The sequence below is a fragment of the Schistocerca nitens genome, chromosome 2, assembly GCF_023898315.1.
Source record: "Schistocerca nitens isolate TAMUIC-IGC-003100 chromosome 2, iqSchNite1.1, whole genome shotgun sequence".
In the NCBI taxonomy this organism is placed as follows: Eukaryota; Metazoa; Arthropoda; class Insecta; order Orthoptera; family Acrididae; genus Schistocerca; species Schistocerca nitens.
This window is the reverse complement of record NC_064615.1, coordinates 767,697,403-767,721,891: the sequence shown is the minus strand read 5'-3', so window position 1 is coordinate 767,721,891 and position 24,489 is coordinate 767,697,403. Positions and strand designations below refer to the sequence as shown.

Below are 24,489 nucleotides of genomic sequence, written 5' to 3'. Positions count from 1 at the left end.
GTTCTTGGTATTCATACAGGGGGTTCTTTTTTCTCCGAAGGTCTCTTTAATTTTCCTGTAGACAGCATGTACCTCACCTCTAGTGATATCATATGCTTCTACATTCTTACATCTGTCCTCTAGCCATTCCCGCTTAGCCATTTTGCTCTTTCTGTCAATATCATTTTTGAGACATTTCTATACCTTTTTGCCAGCTTCTTTTACTGTATTTTTATATTTTCTCCTTTCATAAATTAAATTCAATATCTTTTGTGGTACCCAAGGATTTCTATTAGTTCTTGTCTTTTTACCTACTTGATCATCTGCTGCCTTCACTACTTCATCTCTCAATGTTCTAACACTTCTTTTACTGTATTCCTTTCCCCTTTTCTTGTCAATTGTTCCCTAATCTTCCTTCTGAAACTCTCTGCAACCTCTGATTCTTTCAGTCAGGTCCCACCTCCTTGAATTCCTACCTTTCTGCAGTTTCTTCAGTTTTAATCTACAGTTCATAATCAATAAATTGTGGTCAGAGTCCACATCTGCCACTGGAAATGTCTTACAGTTTAAAATCTGGTTCCTAAATATTTGTTACAGTTACAGGTTACAGTTGCTTGGTGCAATCAGGAGGTTTGGTATGGGAGGAGAGTGGAAATCGAGATAAGTACAAAGGAGAAAAAAAGGCTACTGGGTGCACTGGCAAATGTCACAATCCTGTAACCCCCCGGCCTCAACCTTCGCTAGTCCCTTTCCTCTACCTACCTATTCGCATCCCTGCTCTCATTCCAATACTACACAGCCTTCTTCTCTGCCAACTCATCCACTAGTCTTTTTCCTTTTCTGTACTCCCCCCCCCCCTCCCCCACTGCACCTAGTAGTGCTGCCCTGCCCTGTCCCCACCCTGCAGATTACAGCTTCCTCCATCCTTGCTCCTTGCTCTGTGCCCTGCTACCCCCTGCCCTCTCCCATGTCTCCTCAACCCCCACCGCTAACCTCAGACTGCTGCTTCCATCTGACAAAGCCGACATTTCACTGCAGTGGCCAGAGACGGTGGTTGTGTGGGTAAGCAGTGCTTGTAACTAATAGGATAGTCAGTAAACTTCAGCATTTGGATTTCCAGAGAACATATTACTGTTTATCTGCAACAAAATGTAGTTTCTGACATGTAACTGCTGTAGAAGAGGGATTTTATTTTCACATCATACCAGTACATCAACCATTTTAAGTTCTTAGAACTGAAGGTAGGTGGAAGGCTAGTTGGAAGTTATCATGTTCATGATGATCTGCAGAAACTGTATGCTTCCATCTTCACTAAGGAATTATCTCCACTGTCACTGAAATTAAAATAAGAAGACTTGTTTCTTTTGCTTACTTTCACTTTCTACCTCGTATGGTGATGTATTCTGGGGCAAGCCTGTGGACTCACCGAGAATATTCTCAGCCCACGAAATAGGGGTCATACTAATCTGCGGTTCAGTTTGTGAAATTTGTGGGGGTGTTGTCCAGCTGCCTCTCTGCTATCCCTGTACATATATTCCAATCCGAGATTTGTTGTTGACAATACTGACTCATTCAGAAGAAACTGCAACATTCATACAGTGAACATCCAATAGAAAAATAGGCTGTTCTTGGGTAACACTTCTTTAAGCACTGTTGAGAAAGGTGTGCACTATTCAGCAGGTTTCATTTTTGATAGGCTTCTACCAGAGCTGAAAAATTAAGCGATAAACCCCAAGTGTTCAAATCAAAGTTGCAAGTTTTTGCACTGGCACAGTACTCCTATTCTGCACAGAACCTAAAGAATCTTCTATGTAATCTTCTCGTGACACACTCCTTTTATTCTGCACAAGAGTCTCTTGCAGTAGTCGAGAATTTCTCTCTGTAATGTTTATTTTTCCACAATTGTTTACAAATTTTCTAGCCTATAATCCTGTAAACAATGTACTGATTTTGATTTGTCTATGACCTAGTAACCTTCACTTACATGACCCCAAAAAACCTTACAGAAGTATAAAAATTGATGGATGGCTCTACACAAGTGATAATGATTTGACACGTGTACTGTATGTCATTTTATACCTAAGGAGGGTATTTTGTCAGATCGAAACTGGTAGTTTGTAATTGCACAAATCATGATTTTTTTAAATAGAATATTTTGCAAATGGAGAGATGAAAAGATCATCATGACACTTGTTCAATTATGGGGCACATTTCCTGAGGATAATTTTGGTTTCCACAGCTTTCTACAGCCTCATGCCATTGATCATTGTGCTAATACTTCCATGTTTAGGGCTGGTTTTCCACATGAGTAGTAAGAGGGTGCTCTGCATCTCTATCTGCTGTTCTGCCCTCTTTTGACATGGCTATTGACAGACTTTGGGTGATTTCTTATACACAACGTCTTCGAACACCACAGCTGATGACTTTTATTCAAAGCCTAATCAGCAGCTGGGAACAAACCTAGAACCTTTGCAACAATATAAAAAAATGCTAACCCCTAAACAGCAATCCTACCGATGTGAAACAATCAATGGTGAGCCCATTTTCACTATATCCACACAATGCACACCATTTATTCATGTCAACTGTCAGAATTGCATCATCTGTACATTCACATGGATTTCTGTGATAGTTCTTTAAGTGACCTTACTGTCTACAGCTGTACCATCCACAATCAGTTTCAGAAAGCTACTAACATTAGCTACACAATCGTTCATACATATTTTGAATGTTAACTGTCCTTTGGACTTTCCTAGAGCATGTCAATGCTGCTTTCATTTCTGATATTTGCCTAACGAGAATGGTGAACTTTCATTGTGGATTAAGCAGGTTACTAACTCAGGGCACAAAATCAAGAGATGTAAACATTACTGTGGAGCTCACTGACTGATCCAGTTATATGTGAAATACATGTTATGTTAGTAGGAGGAACTGAATAATGCAGAAACACAGTTAATTTGGAGAGTTGACTAGTCTGAAATACACATGAGAAAAGTGGAAAGGAACAGTCACAAGTGTTGTGAGCTTTTCAAAATGAGAGGTTCCATCTTCATATGGAACTAGGAAAAAAGAAATGCATGGGATATCAAGCACATAGCACTAGATGCAGTTGATATCTAAAATGACACAGCAGTTTTTATGTTTTTAATCCTTTCATAGAATCTTCAAATATCTTTCAAATACCTCATGTATATTCCATCATTTTTTGGGAGTGCATCTGGGATCTTATCAACTCTTATACCCATATTTCAGCTGCCAACCTTTCAGCCATTCTCAGGGTGAGTCACCTACAAGATTTTTAAAGCACATTACACTGTAGAGGAAACGTTCAAGAGGTAATGACATCTCGGTTACACTCTCAAAAAATGATGGAATACTTGATCTTAAAGAAACACATCTGAGCATAATTTCACACACACACAAAATAATTTGTGCAATGAATGCCTGCATTTTATTCTGATATAATGATAATTTCCAGCTCTATGTTTTTTCTTTATATTTCTTTTCGTACACTGTGTATTTATATCTGATCTATGGGTCTAAAAGAGCTTCTGCCTTTAAATCTCAGTGACGAAAAACTTAGAATTAGAAATGGATGATTCCTTTCTTTTCCTGTTTCCTTCTTCTTTTTCACCCTTGCAATTTCTAACAATTACTATACTGAATATCTTCAAACATAATTTATAAGCCTATACACCATATTATTAGAAAAAATTATGTTACTCACAGCCATCTACATCAACTGGAGACTCCAACAGCCTTTCCAGAGGTACAGGTTCTTTAGGCAGGTCTCTAGCACTGCTAAGATGCGGTGACATAGAATCCGCGTTTTCTGAACCCTTGTTTTACAAGCAAACAAGCAGTATTAATGTATGTTATTTTCAAAAATATTTGTAATTCAATCAAGTGCATATTAATACAACAGATAGTTCAAATCATGAGTAATGAGGCTATATTTTCTATATTTGTCTATATTTTTTACATATATTATTTTTTATTCAATACCACTAATTTGATTTCTTGTTTCACAATCAAAATAATTACATAAAAATACAAAATTTCAAAGAAATTGGAGCTGATGAAAATAATACAGGATAATAGTATTCATTGCATCCATATCTCATGAATATTATTTTGAGATACAATAACTATATTATTGTACTTATATGGCTAAGTGTTTTCGTGACAGCCAGGAATCTCATCATAAAGAAGTGCAGGACATATTCTAGTAGAACACAGTTATATGGAAAAGTTAAGTGGACACTTCAGTATCAATACTTATTGGGAACAAAATGCAGGAAACGAAATATAAGTGTTCGTGCAGCACAGAATTGATTATCCATATATAAAACTGACATTTTGTGCAAAGCAGCATTGTAAAACTCTTTCCTGTGTCCATACAAGTTAGGACTGAGTTAAAAACATTTTAATGTACATTAAGTGTTGCTGAAAGATATACTTAGAATTTAGGAGCGTTTTTGAGAGATGGCAAAGTCATCTGATAGATCAGTACCTTATGACAAACATTTTCTCTGGAGGGGGGGGAGAAGCCTATCATGATCAGATATACCCAGTGAAAAATTAGTTGCATCTCAGCAGAGCACTTTTGGAATATCATTTCTGAGCAACATCTCTGAGAGCACTTTTGTTAAGACTTCGGTTGTGAACATTCTATAATCAAGTTTGGCTAAGCATTCTGCTACAGATGCCTCAGAAGGCGAGACTGTCAAAAGTGATGCCAGGTCCATTCCTGACACTGAGCTGCTGCATGGCTCCAAAGACAGGTCACTGCTGTTATTTTCTATATCAGGCAGTGACACTTGTGCAGTCACTACATACACCAACCAATGCATTGTAAATTGTGATACAAGTAAATCAGAATATGAAAGTTCCAAAATCATGTTTCAAAATTTATAACGATCGCCCCAGTTTTGTTTGCAAGCTGTTCACACTTTGAAACAGATCATGTGCATATTGTGTAGTGTGTGGCTGTGCATGATGTCTTCAGTTTTACTGCAGCTTTCAGTTTATGTCATTTTGTATTATTTATCTTCTACCAGCATGCAGATAAGCAGCTTGATGGAAGTAGTTGTCATTTGGTAATAGTGAAATTAGGGATAGATCTAATGACATAATGTGGTAGAGATAAGAAATGAAGGCAGTTTAATTATTATAAAATCAGAGAATAAACTGATAATGAATCCCCACAGGAGAGATGAATTTAAAAAGGAAAGAGTCTGGAAACAATACACTTGACAAAATCTACAAATATCACGGCAATGATAAAAATACAATCTGTGATGCCAAAAATCAACTGACTAACCCAAATTTTAGCAATTTTAAAAACATCAGGGAAATATTTACAAGTGGCATAACATTACAGTCAATTGCATTAGAAAAGGATAGTAGCTACTCACCATATAGCAGAGATGCTGAGTGGCTGATAGGCACAACAAAAAAGACTGTCAAACAAAGCTTTCGGCCAAACACACCTTCATCAGAATAAATAACATATGCACAGACACTCACACAAATGCAACTCACACACACATTAGCAATCTCTGGCTGCCAAGGCCAGATTATGAGAAGCAGTGTATGATGGAAAAGCAATTGGGTAGTGCAGGTAAGGAGGAGGCTGGGGCAGGTAGGGGAGGGCCAGCAGCGTAGGGGTGGGGGATGGTAAAGTTCTGCTGGTCAGAATATACAAGAATGAGATGGGGAGAGGGTAGGGCAGCTAGGTGCAATTGGGAGGTTAGACAAAGGGGAGGGGTGGCAACGGAAAAGTAGAGAAGTAAAAAGACTGTGGGTGTGTTGGTAGAACAGAGACTGCGTACTACTGGAATGGGAAAAGGAAAGGGGATAGATGGGTAATGACAATGATTAACAAAGATTGAGGTCAGGAGGATTATGGGAACGTAGTATATATTGTATGGAGAATTCCCATCAGTGCAATTTAGAGAAACTGCTGTGCAGTTTAGAGAAACTGGTGTTGGTGGGAAGGATGCAGATGGTACAGATTCTGAAGCAGTCACTGAAATGAAGAACATTGTGTTGGGCAGCATGTTCAGCAACTGGGTGGTTAAGCTGTTCCTTGGCCATTCCTGGCTGCCATGTCCACGTAGAATGCAGCACAGTGGTTGCAGCTTAGCTTGTAGATCACATGACAGGTTTCACAGGCAGCCATGCCTTTCTTTGATGGAACAAGTGATGCTTGTGACGCATCAAAGGCAGGGTTGCCTGTGAAACCAGTCAAGTGATCTACAAGCTAAGCTACAACCACTGTGCTACAATTTATGTGGGCATGACAGCCATCAAGCTAGTTGTCCACTTGAATGGCCACCAACACACTGTGGCCAAGAAACAGTTGGACACGCTGCCCAACACAATTTTCTTCATTTCAATGACTGCTTCAGAGCCTGTGCCATCTGGGTCCTTCCCACCAACACCAGTTTCTCTAAACTGCACAGCAGTTTCTCTAAAGTGCTCAGATGGGAATTCTTCGTACAATATATGCTACATTTCCATATCTCTCTTGGCCTCATCGTTTGTTAATCATTGTCCTTACCCATCTACCCATTCCATTTTCCCATTCCAGCACTATACAGCCTCTTATCTACCAAAAAATTCAAATGGCTCTGAGCACTATGGGACTCAACTGCTGAGGTCACTAGTCCCCTAGAACTTAGAACTAGTTAAACCTAACTAACCTAAGGACATCACAAACATCCATGCCCGAGGCAGGACTCGAACCCGCGACCGTAGCGGTCTTGCGGTTCCAGACTGCAGCGCCTTCAACCGCACGGCCTATCTACCAACAAACCCACAGTCTTTTTACTTCTCTACTTTTCCGTTGCCACCCCTCCCCTGTGTCTAACCTCCCAACTGCACCTAGCTGCCCTACCCTCTCCCCACCTTGACCCTGTATGCTCCCACAAGCAGCACTTCCATCACGCACAGCTGCTTGCAGTCTGGCCTTGGCAGCCAGAGACTATGGTAGTGTGTGTGTGTGTGTGTGTGTGTGTGTGTGTGTGTGTGTGTGTGTGTGTTTGTGTGTGTGTGCCTGTTATCTATTTTTGACATACTGACATAGGCCTTTTGGGTCGAAAGCTTTGTTTGACAGTGACAGGCTTTTTGTTGTACCTACCTGTGACTCAGCGTCTCTTTTATATGGTGAGTCTATTCTTTTAATAACATTGATGAAAATAGACAATCTTGATTCATGTTTGCTTAACTGTTTCCACTGGTCGAGACAGGTGAATGAGAAACGGGTGAGAGTTCTGATGTAGCACTGTTTTCTTGCTGCCTAGGACCGAGCGAGGTGGCGCAGTGGTTAGCACACTGGACTCTCATTCGGGAGGACGACGGTTCAATCCCGCGTCCGGCCATCCTGATTTAGGTTTTCCATGATTTCCCTAAATCGCTCCAGGCAAATGCCGGGATGGTTCCTCTGAAAGGGCATGGCCGACTTCCTTCCCTAATCCGATGACCTCACTGTTTGGTCTCTTCCCCCAAAAACCAACCAACCTTGCTGCCTAGTGCCGGGTGAGGTGTGCCGTACTCTGTGTAGTTGTGGCCGCTGTGGACTCCTGCATGCCTGTGTGTGTTGCTTCAGGTGAATTGCAATTCTGTGGTGCTATTACTGCTGGCAACCAAGATGCCAGAAGTCTGCACCCACCCCGTCTACTCATACTGGTGGATCACTTGGCAATTTCAAAAACCTCTCAAATCTTCCATCTGAAGATAAGATGCTGTTTTGCCAGTATGTGAGCTTCTAGAAATTCTACACACATAAAAAAGTTTTGCATCACCCTCGGTTCTGAGAGTTCCAGAACCTGTACAGAAAAGTGGAATATAGATCGACATAAACATCATTTCTGCCCTTTTTATAGCTCATGAAAACCACATACTGCATGCTATACCACCATACAGTGAGATCTTCAGAGGTGGTGGTCCAGATTGCTGTACACACCAGTACCTCTAATAACCAGTAGCACGTCCTCTTGCACTGATGTGTGCCTGTATTCATCATGGCATACTATTCACAAGTTCATCAAGGCACTGTTGGTCCAGATTGTCCCACTCCTCAATGGCAATTCAGCATAGATCTCTCCGAGTGGTTGGTGGGTCATGTCGTCCACAAATAGCCCTTTTCAATCTATCCCAGGAATGTTCGATAGGGTTCTTGTCTGCAGAACATGCTGGCCACTCTAGTCGAGTGATGTCATTATTCTGAAGGAAGTCATTCACAAGATGTGCATGATGGGGGCATGAATTGTCATCCACAAAGACGAATGCCGCACCAGTTTGCTGCCGATATGATCGGAAGATGGCATTCACATACTGTACAGCCGTTATGGTGCCTCCCATGACCACCAGCAGCGTACGTCGGCCCCACATAATGCCACTACAAAACAGCAGGGAACCCCCACTTGCTGCACTCGCTGGACAGTGTGTCTAAAGCATTCAGCCTGACCGGGTTGCCTCCAAACACGTCTCTGACGATTGTCTGGTTGAAGGCATATGTGACACTCATTGGTGAAGAGAGTGTGATGCCAATCCTGAGTGGTCCGTTCGGCATGTTGCTGGGCCCACCTGCACAGCACTGCATGGTGTCATGGTTGCAAAGATGGACCTCGCCAGAGACATCGGAAGTGAAGTTGGGCATCATGCAGCCTATTTCGCACAGTTTGAGTCGTAACACATGTCCTGTGGCTGCATGAAAAGCATTACTCAACATGGTGGTGTTGCTGTCAGGGTTCCTCCAAACCATAATCTGTAGGTAGCCGTCTTCCACTGCAGTAGTAGCCCTTGGGTGGCCTGAGTGAAGAATGTCATCGACAGTTCCTGTCTCTCTGTATCTCCTCCATGTCCGAACAACATTGCTTTGGTTCACGCCGAGATGCCTGGACACTCCCCTTGTTGAGAGCCCTTTCTGGCACAAAGTAATAATGCGGACTCAATCGAACCGCAGTACTGACCAACTAGGCATGGCTGACCTACAGACAACATGAGCCATGTACCTCCTTCCTGGTGGAATGACTGGAACTGATCAGCTGTCAGACCCCCTCCGTTTAACATGAACATGTGCTGCTCATGCATGGTTGTTTACATCTTTGGGTGGGTTTAGTGACATCTCTGAACAGCCAAACAGACAGTGTCTGTGATACAATACCCACAGTCAATGTCTATCTTCAGGAGTTCTGGGAACTAGGGTGATGCAAAACTTTGTTTGATGTGTGTATCTGTTTGCCACACTCATCCTGGTGTTCTGCCACCACTGATTTGGTGTGTTGTCTCCGTTGGATATATCTTTCATGTTCAGATATTCGTCTGCTGATCTCTATAGGCTCCCCTCTCTTGCCTCTTGCAGCAAACATCTTGATGAAAGCATTTAAAGAAATAATACGACAGTACGCACCGTTATGCCCAGAACGCTGGTTCCTATTTGTTGATGATGCCTTTGTTATCTGACCACATGGAGAAGAAAAGCTACAGAATTTCCACTACCCAACATCTTAATTAGCAGCACAGCAAAATCCAATTTACTACGCAGACAGAAAAGAATGGGGTTCTGCTTTTCCTCGAAGGTGAAGTTTATGGAAGCCTAACGGTAAACTTAGCCACAGAATACATAGGAAGTGCATGTGCACAGACCTGTACCTATACTCTTCCTCCCACCATCACACTATGCAGAAGAAATCTGCCTTGCACAGTTTAACCAAGAGGGGCCACAGGATTAGCGATGCATAACATCTGAAGGCTGAACTACAAAACCTCATGTCTGTTATTTGGAGCTAATGGGTTGGGTTGTTTTGGGGAACGAGACCAGACAGCGAGGTCATTGGTCTCATTGGATTAGGGAAGGACGGGGAAGGAAGTCGGCCATGCCCTTTGAAAGGAACCATCCCGGCATTTGCCTGGAGCAATTCAGGGAAATCACGGAAAACCTAAATCAGGATGGCCGGACGCGGGCAGAATGCGAGTCCAGTTCGGAGCCAATGGTTATGGGATATAGATGACACATAAAACTATGATGACAAAGGATGAAGAAAATAATAAGGTGCAGAAGGAAGCACAAAAGGCATCCTACTACCATACATTCAAGGGGTCACTAAATGTATGGGCAAAATTCTTCATCGAGCAGGTATCAAGCCAATTGTTTGAAGCAGTAAAATAATAAAATACATTCTAGGCATGAAATTTTATTGAATATTGGTACGGCAAAAGCTGAAAAACAGGGTAATGAAAGTACAATATATCGATGGAAGACTGATGATGATACGACTGCAGGGTAGTTCAAAAGATACGATGTTAATACAGGTATATATGCCAACCAGCCAGCATAGAGATGTAGAAGTGGAAGAATATTATGAGAAAATAGAAATGCCCACATTATCAACATGCGGGACTGGAATGCAGTGGTGGGTGAAGGAAGAGATGGCGATACAGTAGGAAAACTTGGATGAGGAATAAGAAATGAGAGGTGAACGACTAATTAGCTTCTGTAAAGAAAATTCATTAGCAGGGGGTAACACATAATTTTAACACCACAAAAGCAGACGTTACGCATGGATATCAAATTTGAATGGGTAAAGATATCAATTGGTCTACATCCTGATACAAAAAAGGTTTAGGAACTGTTTGAAGAATGCCAAAGCTCATCCAGGAGTGGATATAAATTCAAACCACAACCTACTAGTGGGAGAAATACAAGTGAAGTTGAAAAAAGTATGGAGAGGTAAATCAAAAGAAAGACTAAACATAGAAAGACTCAAATAGGCAGGAAAGGCATCAGATTTGGAAAGCAGATTTATGGAAAAATGGGAAAGAGGTAGTGTTGATGAAAGTGTTAATGACAAATGGATAAAAATAAGGGAAGGACTGATGGACTCTGCCAAAGAAGTAATAGGAATTAGAGATTCCCAAAGTACCAGGAAAGAATGGATAACAGAAAACATGTTGAAAAAGATGGAAAAGCGGAGAAAGTGGAAAAATGTAGAAACTGGAGAAGGAAAAAAGAGGTACAGGAAACTGAATAATGAATTCAGAAGAGAAACTGAGGAAGCAAGGGAAAAATGGATGAAACAGAAACGCGACAAAATAGAGAAAATGGAGAAAGAGGGAAAGTATGAAATGATGTATAGACTGGCTAGTGAGATAGTTTTTGAACGTAAAAGAAAGAGGAATAACGTGGAAGTAGAAAGAGTGGATCATACTCCAGAAAGAACCACAGGAGGTTTTGAACAGATGGAAAGAATATACTGAATGCCAGTATAAGGGGGATGAAATACAAAGCGAAATTAAGGTTCAGGAGGAGCAATATGCCAGAAGATGGAAAGGAATTCACCATCTTGGAATAGCGAAAAAGAGAAACACTAACAAATGTGAAGAGCATAGGACCATAAGTCTAATTTCTCATACAGCTAAAGTGTTGCTGAGAGTGTTGAATAGAAGGCTGTATGGCAATCTAGGTAGAGGGATTGCAAAGGAGCAGTTCGGATTTAGAAGAGGAAAAGGAATACAAGATACTATTGGGCTGTTAAGAACTATAGGGGAAAGATATGTGGAAAAAGGTAGAGAAATCTTTGCCGTTTTTATAGATTTAGAAAAGGCTTTTGATGGAGTTCAGTGAAACAAGCTGATGGATATTTTGAAGAGGAAAGGAGTGGATTGGAAAGAGAGACAACTGATACAGAATCTTTATTTACAACATAAAGTAAGGATAAGGATTGCAAATGAAATGCAGGAGGAAGCAGCATTGGACGATGTGTTGGACAAGGTTGTTGCCTTTCCCCACTGTTGGTTAACGCATACCTTGAAGGGATTATTGCAAAAGGCTTAGATGGGAAAAGAAGAATATGTATTGGTGGAAAGAGAATAGATTATGTAAGATTTGCTGATGACATGGTATTAGTGGTAGGAAGTGAGCGGACAGTGAATAACAAGCTGAAAGATCTGAATGAAACTTGTGTGGAATTGGGATGCAAATAAACACAGCAAAACCAAAGAGTATGGTCATCAGTACAATACACAGACTGTCCAATATTAAAATAGGACAATCTACCATTAGCCAAGTAAGTGCATTTAAATATATTGGAAACAAAATGACTGAAGACTTCAGATGTCACCAGGAGATGAAAACTCGAATTTTCATAGCAAAGGAGGTATTCAAAAGAAAGAGGAGACTCTTATGTGGAAAATTAGATAAAAGTCTAAGGAAAAGGCTTGGCAAATGTTTTGTCTGGAGTGTGGCACTATATGGGGCAGAAACATGGACGCTGAAACGAGAGGATGAAAAAAGGTTAGAAGCATTTGAGATGTGGATGAGAATGGAGATAATAAGCTGGATGGAAAGAGTGAGTAATGGAAGAGTATTGGAAAGGGTTGGTGGGAGAAGATGTCTACTGAAGGTTGTAAGAGAAAGGAAAAAGAACTGGTTGGGACATTCATTGAGAAGGGAGTGCTTGCTAGCAGATGCTTTGGAAGGATTGGTTTGTGGGAGAAGACTGAGGGGAAGAATGAGATAAAATATGATAAACGACAAAGGGAAGAGGAAATTATGCAGACCTGAAGAGGATGGCAGAAGACCGGACAGCCTGGAGAACTACCATGTGAAAACCTGCTTTTTGGCAGAACACTGATGATGATAGGCATGAAAGATACAGCAACATGCTGCTGGAGTTTATTAAATAGATGTGAGTGTGGATTAGTGTATGTAGGCAAGACGAGGTGACCAATGAGAACACGGATATCTGAACACGATAGATATACCCAACTGAGACAACTCACCAGGTCAACAGGGGAAGAAAACTGGAAGGAGTGTTGCAAACAGATAGCATTTCGAAAAGCTCGCCTCCAGGCAAAACAGCCTCTTACTTTCAGGACGAAGATTAGAGATTCAATAGGAACAGTCAAGTACTACGCCAATATGAATAAAGAGGACAGTTGCAGACTTCCGCCATCTTGGCTGTCGGCAGTAACAGCACCACGAAAGGCAGTTCCTGCGAAGCAACACTCATACACACACACAGGTGCATGGAAGACCACAATGGCTATATGAATACACAGTACTGGCGCGCCTCAGCCAGTGCTAGATACCAAGAAAACAGCACTACGACTCACAGACAACAACATTGGGCCATGTTCAGAGTAGACACTTAAACTGTCAAAATTTGGAAAGTAGATTATCAAAGTATTCGTAATAAAGTTCCCCAATTTATTGTCTTCCACGAAACTTCTCTTGTTCAAATTATTCTCTGGACCATGAACTGGCTGAAACCCGAAACAGAAAGCTCTGTGATATTTAGTGACTTATGGAACACACATCAAAAAGACAGATTAGATGCTGTACCAGAGAGAGTGTTCATTGCAGCTGACAATAATATTGTCTCTATCGAGATCAAATTTGAGTGTGACAGTGAAGTTGTCTGGCTGCATATGACAAGTCTATATGAAATCAAGTTAATTGTTGGATGCTGTTATCAGCCACCCAATTCCGCTGTGGCAGTTTTTGACTCATTAAAAGAAACTCTATGGTCAGTAGAGCGGAAATACCCAGATCATGCATCCTCCTTACACAATGAACTGACACCATTTAGTTCCAGTATGATGGATGCAGAGGAATTATGGGCAAAGTTTAAATAGATTGTAAAACATGTTCTGGAGAAGTACATGCTGAGTAAGTGGATTAAGGTTGGAAAAGACCTACCATGTTTAACAATGAAATTTGAAAAATGCTGAGGAGAAAGGCTGTTGCATTCGCAGTTCAAAAGAGAACATGCAAATGACTACAAGCAAAAGTTAATGGAAATTCATGTGTCTGTAAAAAGATTGATGTGTGAAGCTTACAAAATATCCTGCTGAGAGCCCGAGAGAATTCTGGTCCTAAATAAAATCGCTAAGTGGTTTTAGATTTCTATTTAAGAAACAGTACATACAGGAGACTCATACAAACATACTGTCGTTTGATCACCGCACAACCTCCCATATGGAGGATATAGTAATAAGCATCCCTGGTGTAGAGAAACAACTGAAAGAGGTGAAAGCAAGCAGGTGCCAGATCCAGATGGAAATCCAAATTTGATTTTACAAACAGTACCCTACAGCACTGGACCCTTACTTAGCTTGCATTTATCATGAATCTCTCCTCTCATCCAGCGCAAAGTCCCAAGCCACTGGAAAAAAGTGCATGCATCTCCTTTGTATGAGAAGAGTAAAATGACGGACCTCCAAAGTTACAGACCAATATCCTTAACACTGGTTTGCTGCACAATCCTTGAACATATTTTCAGTTTGAATATGATAAATTCTCTTGAAGGGAAAAGCTTCCATCCAGTTTTAGTAAGCTTCATTCGTGCTGCAGTCAGCTTGTCCTTCTCCCACATGATGTCCTGCGAACTATGGATGAGGGGCAACAGGCGGATTCCACATTCCTATACTTCCGTAATGCATTTGACATGGTGCCACACAGCTAACTGTTTATGAAGGCACAAACACACGGAGTAGGTTCCCTGATACACGAGTGGCTCGAACACTTCTTAAGTAACAAAACCCAGTACATTGACCTCAAAGGCAAGTATTCATCAGAGACAAGGGTATCATCAGTGCCCCAGGGAAGTGTGATAGGACTGCTCTTATTTTTTTATATACATAAATGATCTGCTCACCAGAGTAAGAAGCAATCTGCAGCTGTTTGCTGATGATGGTTTGGTGTTTGGGAAGGTGTCGGCATTGAGCGAGTGTAAAATGATACAGGATGACTACGAGAAAATTTCTAGTTGGTGTTGTGGGGTAGCTCTAAATGTAGAAAAAAAGATACAAATGAGTAGGAAAATCAAACCTATAATACTTGAGTCCAGTATTAGTGATGTGCTGCCTGACACAGTTACGTCAATTAAATATCTAGTAGTAATGTTGCATAGCAATATGAAATGGAAAGAGCATGTAAGGATAGAAGTAGGAAAAGCGAATGGTCAACTTTGATTTATTGGGAGAATTTTGGGAAAGTGTGGCTCATCTGTAAAGAAGATCACATATACAACACAACTGCAACCCACTGTTGAGTACTGTTTTGAGTGTTTGGAATCTGCAGCAGGTCGAATTACAGGAAGACATCGAAGCAGTTCAGAAATGGGCTGCTAGATTTATTACTGGTTTGTTCAAACAACATGCAAGTATTATGGAGATTCTTCGGGAACTCAAATGGGGATTACTGGAGGGAAGAGACAGTCTTTCTGCGGAGCACCGTTGAGAAAATTTAGAGAACAGACAGTTGAGGCTGACTGCAGAACGATTCTACTGCTGCCAATGTACATTTCGTGTAAAGACAATGAATCATATTTCCCACTGCTCTATTTGCAAATGGAACAGGAAAGGAAATGACCATACGGTGCCTGGCAGAATGCTTATGTAGTGTAGATGTAGAAGGATGACTAACACCACCTCTTCCTCACCCGCAATACCGTATCACATTATGACAACAGCCTCTTCTTCCTTATATAAGAACCAAAAATTTTCTCATTCAGCTGTGAGCCCAAAACTCCCCGAGGAATGGGATTTGCAACTTTGGCTGAAATGTTACAGAATTTTCCCCATTGAGAATGTGGTCATGTACCCAGAAGAATTTTATTATTAAGTTGTTACAGTGTTGGAATTAAGAACAACATTATAAAATAACACGTTCTAATGAATTTTGGCTTGCTGAGAATTATGTAGACAAGGTTAAATTCAAGATGAATGGGCAAATAGTGGATATACTCGTCAGTGGCAATGCTTTGTATGAAATAAATTTTAGATATATGCACTAACAGGGGTAGCAAAACTTCAAACAGAGTTTTGAGTTTTAGGAAGAAAGTTCAAATGTAAAATCTTATCCCATTTGTTGGAAGTTCACAGCCTTTCATCATAAGTATACAGAAGTCACAAGAGGGATTAAATAGATGACAGTAAACTATAACATCATGTGCCATACAAGAGTTCAAACATATGCTGATATACTAGCAGCTCAACAATGGAAACCGATGCCAGTACATATACTGTACCTTGAATTATATTCTCTGGGGCCTTTCCTCACGATTCTTCTATATGTAGGAGACCAAGAACTGTTGAAGTTGCTGTCTGAACTGGTGCATGAATTTTTGTAAATGATGGTTATCAATGGTTTTGTTTGCAATAAGGTCAAGGTCAGGAACAGTGAAATTATTTTAAGTAGGGAACATAGTTTGGTTAAATCAGTTTATTTATTGCCGCATTACAGCCATTTCAGATTCCCTACGCTTTCATTTAGCTGATTTTTCAGAAAAACTTAATTACATAGTTTGATTCATTACCTGAAGGTAGGCAACCTCAGTGAATCCTGAATTTTCCTGATTTCAGTGCTTGATGACCACACAGATGTGCCTAAAGCAATATTTCAAAACTGCCACAGAAAATTATGAATAATCTGACTGTTGTAACTAAACAGTGCACGATGGACAGAAGGCGCAGAAAGTTTTGTGCTGTGTGCACAACAGCCCAATATAAGCCCGGCATGGCTGGCCCTCGGCTGTAATTACGTTTACTTGCTTATTGTATGCTCACCTATGAGACTACATATTGATGTGTTCTATAGTTATGAAACTTTGTACTGTTGTATACTTCATTCAGTGTTGTTGTGGATCTCTTTATGTGGAAGCAGAATAAAATTTGGTTGGTGTTACTTCTGATAGTGTTTCTGTAGAACATTACAACATACTTTGCGACAAGTGCAATATTTTATGCTGCTTGTGTTGTTTCTTAGGTTCGATATACAGCCAACACATCAGTGGAAGAAGTACTTCAATCTCTTGTTGAACAACAGTGAGCTCTCAACAACCAGCAGCAGGTTCTTGCCACGGCACTAAACAGTGTGGCAGCCTTGTTCATATGCCAGGATCCACCACTGCCAAGGCAATTTCCACAGCTTTCTCTGTATGATGATTCTGCAGAACACTGGGACGCATATGAAAAAACGGGTTCTGCAGTATTTCAAGTTTTCGCATTTGCCGACCCCAATTTGTGTAAGGTTTGTTTTTGTCGTGGATTTCTCTTCATGTTTATCACCTTTTGTGTTAGTTAGCCCCTCTCCAGGAACATGAGAGTCTCTCTTTTGATGAAGTGGGTCAGTTGCTCTGTAATTGTCATTGCAAATGTACTCACATTATTGCTACTCCTGTTGAGCTCTTACAATTGTCAAAAGTGGTCCCAACAGTAGCATAGAGATTGAGCAGCTGTTGTTAGTTTGTTACTGAGGCCTACTGGGAGTCATATGCTGATTTGATGGTTCGTGATGCTATAACACATCTGGCATGTGATAAGAAGTTCGAGAACACACTTTACAATGTGAAAATCCCCTTCTCACAGCTGTTCTCCACACTGCTCACTATTTTGAAGTATCTAGGACAGCAGGAAATCAGATAGAAGCGTGGTGTGAAATATGCACTGTTGCTGCCTCAGCCACTGACAGTTAGCTCATGGGAGAGGGAGACAATGTCACAGCTGTGCAACCCTGGCCTCCACACCAAACGGGGCAGTGCTGCGTTCAACAGTAGCAGCAGTCAGTGTCACAACAACGGCTGTGTGCTTCTCTTGCATCATGCCATTCTTGTTTTGTGTCTTAAGTGTTTGGCGACATGTAATTATTGCAGAGAGAGAGAGAGAGAGAGAGAGAGAGAGAGAGAGAGAGAGAGAGAGATTTTGTCTGTGTGCAACTCTCAACCTCCTCCACCAGACATGAACATGGATGTGAACTGTGTCCCCAAGTGATGGGGTAACCCCAAACAAACTCTACATTGAAGTACGCCTGAGGGACAAGATGTTAAAAATCCAAGTAGAGGTGCAGCAATGACTTTGTTAAATTCTCAAACCTCTGTGGATCTTGGATTACCGGCACCATCCCCTGTCTCTTGTTGGTCAGTGTGTTACAACAAACAGCAAATTTCCATAATGGGGCAGTTTTTCTACTTTTGAAGTATACAAAGCAGTTTTTAGGCTTTTGACCTTTCTAACAGTGGATGATACCAACACTGAAAACTTATTTGAGTTCAACGTCTTCAAAATTTCTGGGTTCTTATTTCTGATGTAGCGCATATGGTAACGGATTAAGTTCCATACCAACAACTGGATGTGCTATGTTCAGAATATTTCTCCCTGGTTCTGGAAGGTTTAGGGTGTGCTACTAATTTCAAAGCTGTCAGAAGCATACTTACAACTGCCTCTAGATGATGATTCCAAATGTTTCCTCATAGTAAACACCCTCTTCGGGTTACATCAAAGCCAGTGCCTGCTATTTGGCATGGCTAGCACCCCTGACATTTTCCAAAAATATTTTGAGCAACTCACAGCCTCTGTACCAGGGTGCATTAATACCTGAATGTCATTGTGCTCTCACATTCCTCAACAGATGAACATTTGTGGCACCTTCCTGCCTTATTCATTGTGCTACAGGCCGCCAGTTTGAAATGTAACTTGGACAAGTCACAATTTTTTCAGCCGTCTATTGTCTTTCTCCATTTTGAAGTCCCACAAGATGGCATCAAGCCTTTATGCCAGCATGTTGATGCCATTAGAGCTTTGCAACATCCTACCAATGCCAGAGTGTCACAAGTCTTTCTCGGAACGATTTCATACTACCATAAATTTCTTTCTGGTCAGCCACATTGGACCAGGCACTTCATACTAGCTTACATAAAGATATTCCTTTTCATTGGCTTCCCACCTGTGAGAGTGCTTTTACGCTATTATGGTACAAATTACATCTGGCACCTCACTTTGTTACTTTCCAACCACGCCAACATCTTGTTTTGGCTAAAGACACCTCCAAGTATGGCCTTGGGGCCATTCTCGTGCACAAATATGCAGAATGTTCCGAAAAACCTACTGTGCAAGGCTCCAAAGCTCTGAATCAGCTGCAACAATGCTACTTGCAAATAGAAAAAGAACCCATCGCTATTGTGTACGTGATCAAAAAATTTCATATTTTCCTGTATAGTTTTAAGTTTCATTTGATTATTGATCACAAACCTTTGGTTTCTTTCTTCAAAATAGCCCATCACCTGCAATGCTGCGCTCTGTTTTTGTCATTCTGTAACTATGTCATTTATTTCTGATCCACGGCACAACATGCTAATTCGCACTATTTTCTCGATTGCTGACTGGTCCGATCCAGTATCTGATCACAAAGATTGCAATGTTTCCATTTAGGCATCGAAGCTCGCATCAGTGTGGATGGTTTTCCCATGACCAGTTCTCAGATTTCGTTAACTGTTGCGGTCGATCCTCTCTTATGTCAGGTTCTTCAATTTGTTCACCACAGTTGGCCACATAAACTGCCGGGCCACGCATTGGATCCTTTGTGTAATTATTAAGCTCTCTGCCACAGCCTCTCACTTCTTGATGGTGTTACAGTTGGCTACTGCAGAGTAGGTGCCAAGAGTTGTGATCCTGTAAGCATTGCGGCAAGACGTTATGCACCTTCTCCAACTGGACCGTAGGGGTGTTCCTCATACAAAATTGCTGGGCCACCGACACATATTTTGGCTGGGCGTTGACAATGACATCAAGCACATTGTAATAGCCTGTCCACAGCGTGCCACCCACCAAGTGGCACTACAGACCTCTCTTTCTTTGTGGCTTGCCACAACAGCACCCCTGGGAATGTATTCATGCTGATTTTGCAGGCTCGTTCCTTAACTCTTTTTGGCTTTTAGTAGTTGAGGCTTTCTCAAAATTTCCTTATGTGAACTGTCGCCCGTCCATGACAGATGCAGTCACAGCCCTCTCAAAGATTTTTTTCCCCCTTAGAAGGATTTCTGTATACACTTACGAGACAACAGCCCACAGTTTGTGTCTCACAATTCTGAAGATTTTTGTGCAAAGAGTCAAACACTAGAAAATCCAGGATGGAATGAAACAATATTATGAGAAGGAAAATTGCTATTCACCATATAGCGGAGATACTGAGTTGCAGATGGGCACAACAAAATGACTCTCACAATTAAAGCTTTTGGCCACACTGCCAATGTGGTTTCAGTTGTCTGAGACTGCAATTGTTGGTGCGAATTGCGTTTGCAAGCGTGCGCACGTGTCCGTGTCCGTGTGTGTATATTGTTAACGAAGGTCTTAACGGCCAAAAGCTATAATTGTGAGAGTCTTGTTGTTGTGCCTATCTGCAACTCAGCATCTCTGCTATATGGTGAGTAGCAACTTTCCTCCTCATAATATTGTTATATTTGTACAAAGAGTGGCATCCAGCATGTAATGGTCCCTCCCTTTCACTCCCAGTCCAACAGAGAGGCAGGCGGCTGGTCCATATATTAAAAACCCAGATTAAAAAAAATCTCTCTTCTCCCGAGGAAGCCCTTGATAGGATACAGAGTTCATATAGGTCCACTCCAGTTGGCGACCATAGCTCAGCAGAACTGTTTTTGGCTGCAAGCTCGGTACGCTGCTTCATGTGGGTTGGCCAACACTTGGTCATGCACTGGACCTGCACCGCAGCGATTACATCTGCCGTCTGGACCTATGGGTTTGGCTGGCACTCTAAGTAGATGCTAGATGTTGTGCGTAGTTGCACAGGCCACTGCCTTTGTGTCACGCACACCTCTGATGCCCTCATGTCACGACACTATGACCAGCTCCATCCACAGACAACTGCCCGTGCACCACAGAGCCCTTCGCCCCCAAGGTTGCCTCCACCATCTGTGACAGCCCCTGTGATGTGGTCCACACCTCTTCCAGCTCTGGCGCCATCTTTGCTTTGGGTGCCACCGCTCGGCAGTGTAGACAGTGCTGGGACACCACCATCTCCGCAGTCCCTGTCGCCATCACCACCATCTTCTCTGCTGCCTCTATTGCCAAGTGTCTGACCAGATGTGGACATGGATACAGCACCATCACCAGCAGTGCTCCCTTATGGCCGCTCGCAGAGAGTTGGTGTTGCACCTGCCTGCACCTGCACCATTTCAGACGATACTGTGCCGTGTGTACAACAGCCCAATATAACCTCAGTGCATTGAGCCCACAGCCTCACTTACGTTTACTTGCTCATATGGTACGCTCACCTACGAGACAGTATATTGTTGTGTTCTACATTCAGTGTTATTGTGGATCTCTCACAACATTACAAGACTAACATTTATAAGTGATAAGTTACATGGACTGTTCATAGTTGTTCCAAACTGGACTGAAATCTTTAAAAAAAATTGACTTGTGACAGGACTTACCCAAGAGCATTTAGATGAAAGTGAACTGAACATCTGATTACAGGTACTGGGAACACAAGCTTGGAAGACATTAGACACTCTATAACAGTAATCGGCAAATAGTGTGACTGACTAGGTTGGATATAACATTTGGATTTAAACACTTCAAAACAGATTAGTCACACCAAAAGAACACTAGCTGCTTGTTCAAATGTGAAACTATGTTGCATACATCCAAAAACCATGTCCAAAATTTGGAAAGATTTGGAAATTATTGGGAGTCATTAAGTCAAATTAAGGCACATCTATGAACAAACACATTAAATTGTTTGAAGTGTAAGTGCAACTAGATATTTTCAACGATGCAGAAAATATACTTTTGTGCACAAATGAGGTTGAGAAACTTAAGTAAGTGTAATGCCCATAAACATGAATACAATCCTCGAAAAATGGAATTGTTGCTCTGAAACACATTGGGCATGAACAGGAAAATTGTGACTGAAGATGGCATATTAATAATAAAAAATAGACTTACCCTCGAAGCTACAGTCACGGACTGTCCATGTCTGTTAATAATGTAATTTTTCGAAATTTATTGTGAGGCAGATGCTTATATCAAACAACATGCCTCTATCACACTCACGGTACAGAATTACACGTGAACTGGGATCCATATCTTATCTTATATATAACTAATATTTTTTCCAAGGAGCAGTGAAAGAGATGAAGAAATCACAACATGCAGTGTACACAAGCAAACAAATCCTATTGCCAGCTTCGCAAATTCAGCAAGAGGAGGCACTCTCCAGATGCTGCTGTAAGTCACACATGCCAGTGCATTCAATTACAGCTATATACGCCATCCAACAAGAACCACCTGCTGGCCGAGCTGGGTTGGTCAATACTAATTTTCGTCATTTTTGCATGGAAACTGAGCCAGCATGGGGTGGCCACATGCCATCTCAGGCAAGGCAAGACTGGAGCAATACAGTCTATTCGAGAGCCAATCCTAGATGCTGTCCATAACATTACAATGCTCGCATCCCTGATATGAATGTGACTGATAGTACAATGTTGTGCATTACATATAGTACAATGTTGCGTGTTACAGAAATTATGCAGACACTTGTGTTTATTTGTTCTCTACTCTATTAATTGTCACTATGTCAATGATTTTACCTATGTCAAGCATCAATAGACTATGTATTTATTATTTTCTTTAACACAGCCTTTTGCTGAAATTTGAATTTTGTTTTGTGTGTGTGTTTGAGGTTTACGGGCGCAAAACAGCGTGGTCATCAGCGCCCAAATTCATAAAAACAGGAACACAGAATTTTGTTTTGCTACGCCAATATCCTTTAATGCATTTAACTGGAAATAAGTGAAGATCTTAAGAATGTATGGAGTGCACACACAAGTGCACGTGTGTGCATGCATGCGCGCACACTCCCCCCACCCCCCATACACAAACACTAGATCAATTCTGAAAATGATGCTGTGGACATGATGATATTTAAAGAACTATTTTCAGAATGATAAATCCATGAAAAGCAGATTCCTGTTACTACTGTTATACCTGCTTCCTATTTAACTTTCATTAGTTCAATATCTAATGTTACTCTGAATTATCAGCTAATTTTTGAATATGAAGAGATACTGAAAATTACCTCACACTCCTCTCTTTCAAGTAATGCAATTTCCATATTTTGGCTTGTAACTGTTGTGAAAGAGCTGGCTTCATTCTTCAATTGTTTTTCTGGTACCTCAATAACAGGTTTATGTGTAACCCTAAGTTTCTCCTCAGTCCTCTCTAATTGTTGTTTAATAGCAGTAGTTTCATCTGCTAGCCGCTCTTCCAGTTCTTTAATTTGTTTCTGCAACAAAAAGGAATTTATTACTTTAGTTAAAAGCTGTATACATTAACAGAGAACACACATTTCTCTCTAAAGCTATGAATGTTTATAAGCATGTTATTGTACCTTTCCTGCAGTACTACATTCTGTTTACGTGCACTACCTCATCGTTCCATGAGTACGACGGATGTGATTCTGTGGCTGTGTTAACATGCAGAGCCAAATTCGTAATCTTATTTTCCAGCTATCGTTCTAAGTTCAGGTAACTCAGGCATTGTATTAGTGTGTGTTCTGTGGTGCTTTCACTTTAATGTATTTTCTTATATTCATACAGGATGGTCAAAAACATTATGAAAAACTTGTACGGGTGTTGCTGGAAAGACTGTGCTAAGAAGTAATTTTAAAAAAAGCAATTCAATATGTTGCATTACTTTCAAGTTAACTGGCACTGCAGTTAGCCAATTAGGCCATTACACATGCAAATCCAAGCAGCCTGCCAGAGATGGTGTTGACAACCATGCTCTTTATTTGGTTTTCTAAAACTGAAAGAGAGAGTGATACAAAAATTGGACATGGGATGGTAGTCAGGGTCAAACCTGAGCCAAAGACTGTGTGGTTTTTTGTGCTATCATCTATGCTGTAAGAACAATGGACACAAACTATATCTGGTGGGCTGCTTGAATCTGCATGCACAGTGGACCGATTGGCTTAACTTCAATGCTAGTTAACTTGGAAATGGCACAATGTATGAAACTTTTTTCTTAATAATTATTTCTTGGCACAATCTACCCTGCAATGCCCTTAAAAGCTTTTCAGACTGTTTCTGACCACACTGAATATCTGTTATTCATTACTGACAACAGAGAACTGTTCTAACAGGTGAAAAATACTTCAATTTTGGTAAGAAAAAACACACCATCGAAGATATCACAGAAGTGAAGAAAAAAGTGAGATTGTTTTTTTAGTACTGATAATTGTGATGACTTACACAGAATCTCAAAACAACTGTCCTGAAAAGTGCATTTTAGCAAAGTAAAACTCACTAATCTCTTCAGTCTGCAGCAAATGTAACTGATAGTTCTTGGGAATGGAGCACGCTTGAGCAACTAGTTCGGTTCAGAGAAAATGAGATTTCAACCATCTATACATGAATTTTCTGATAAAATGTCAGTACACAAGTCAACTAATTACTGTCATCTATTATAAAATTTTCACTATGAGACCTGAGGAAGTGTATGATAAACCAAACCAATCAATTTCATCCATAACTAAGGCAAGAACCAATGATTTCTTTGTAAGCAAACTGTAAACATATTGGATTATGAGTTAGAATTGCTGGGCGTTACTTATTCTTCAAGATGCAAACTTTAAGTGCTGCCGATAGATACCGTATTTACTCTAATTTAAGCAGCACTTTTTTTCCGGTTTTTGTAATCCAA

At 40.9% G+C, this 24,489-nt stretch overlaps 1 protein-coding gene across 1 annotated transcript in view; it reads right to left on the bottom strand.

The window, feature by feature from the left end:
• The window catches only part of LOC126237005 (GRIP and coiled-coil domain-containing protein 2-like), a 323,096-nt gene that overhangs the window by 49,592 nt on the left and 249,015 nt on the right, over window positions 1-24,489 (bottom strand). The window contains exons 17-18 of the mRNA XM_049946730.1: window positions 22,865-23,071; window positions 3,707-3,818 (exon numbers count right to left, since the gene is read on the bottom strand). Coding sequence (XP_049802687.1) covers window positions 3,707-3,818; window positions 22,865-23,071 — 319 coding nt within the window. The remainder of the gene's footprint in view (window positions 1-3,706; window positions 3,819-22,864; window positions 23,072-24,489) is intronic.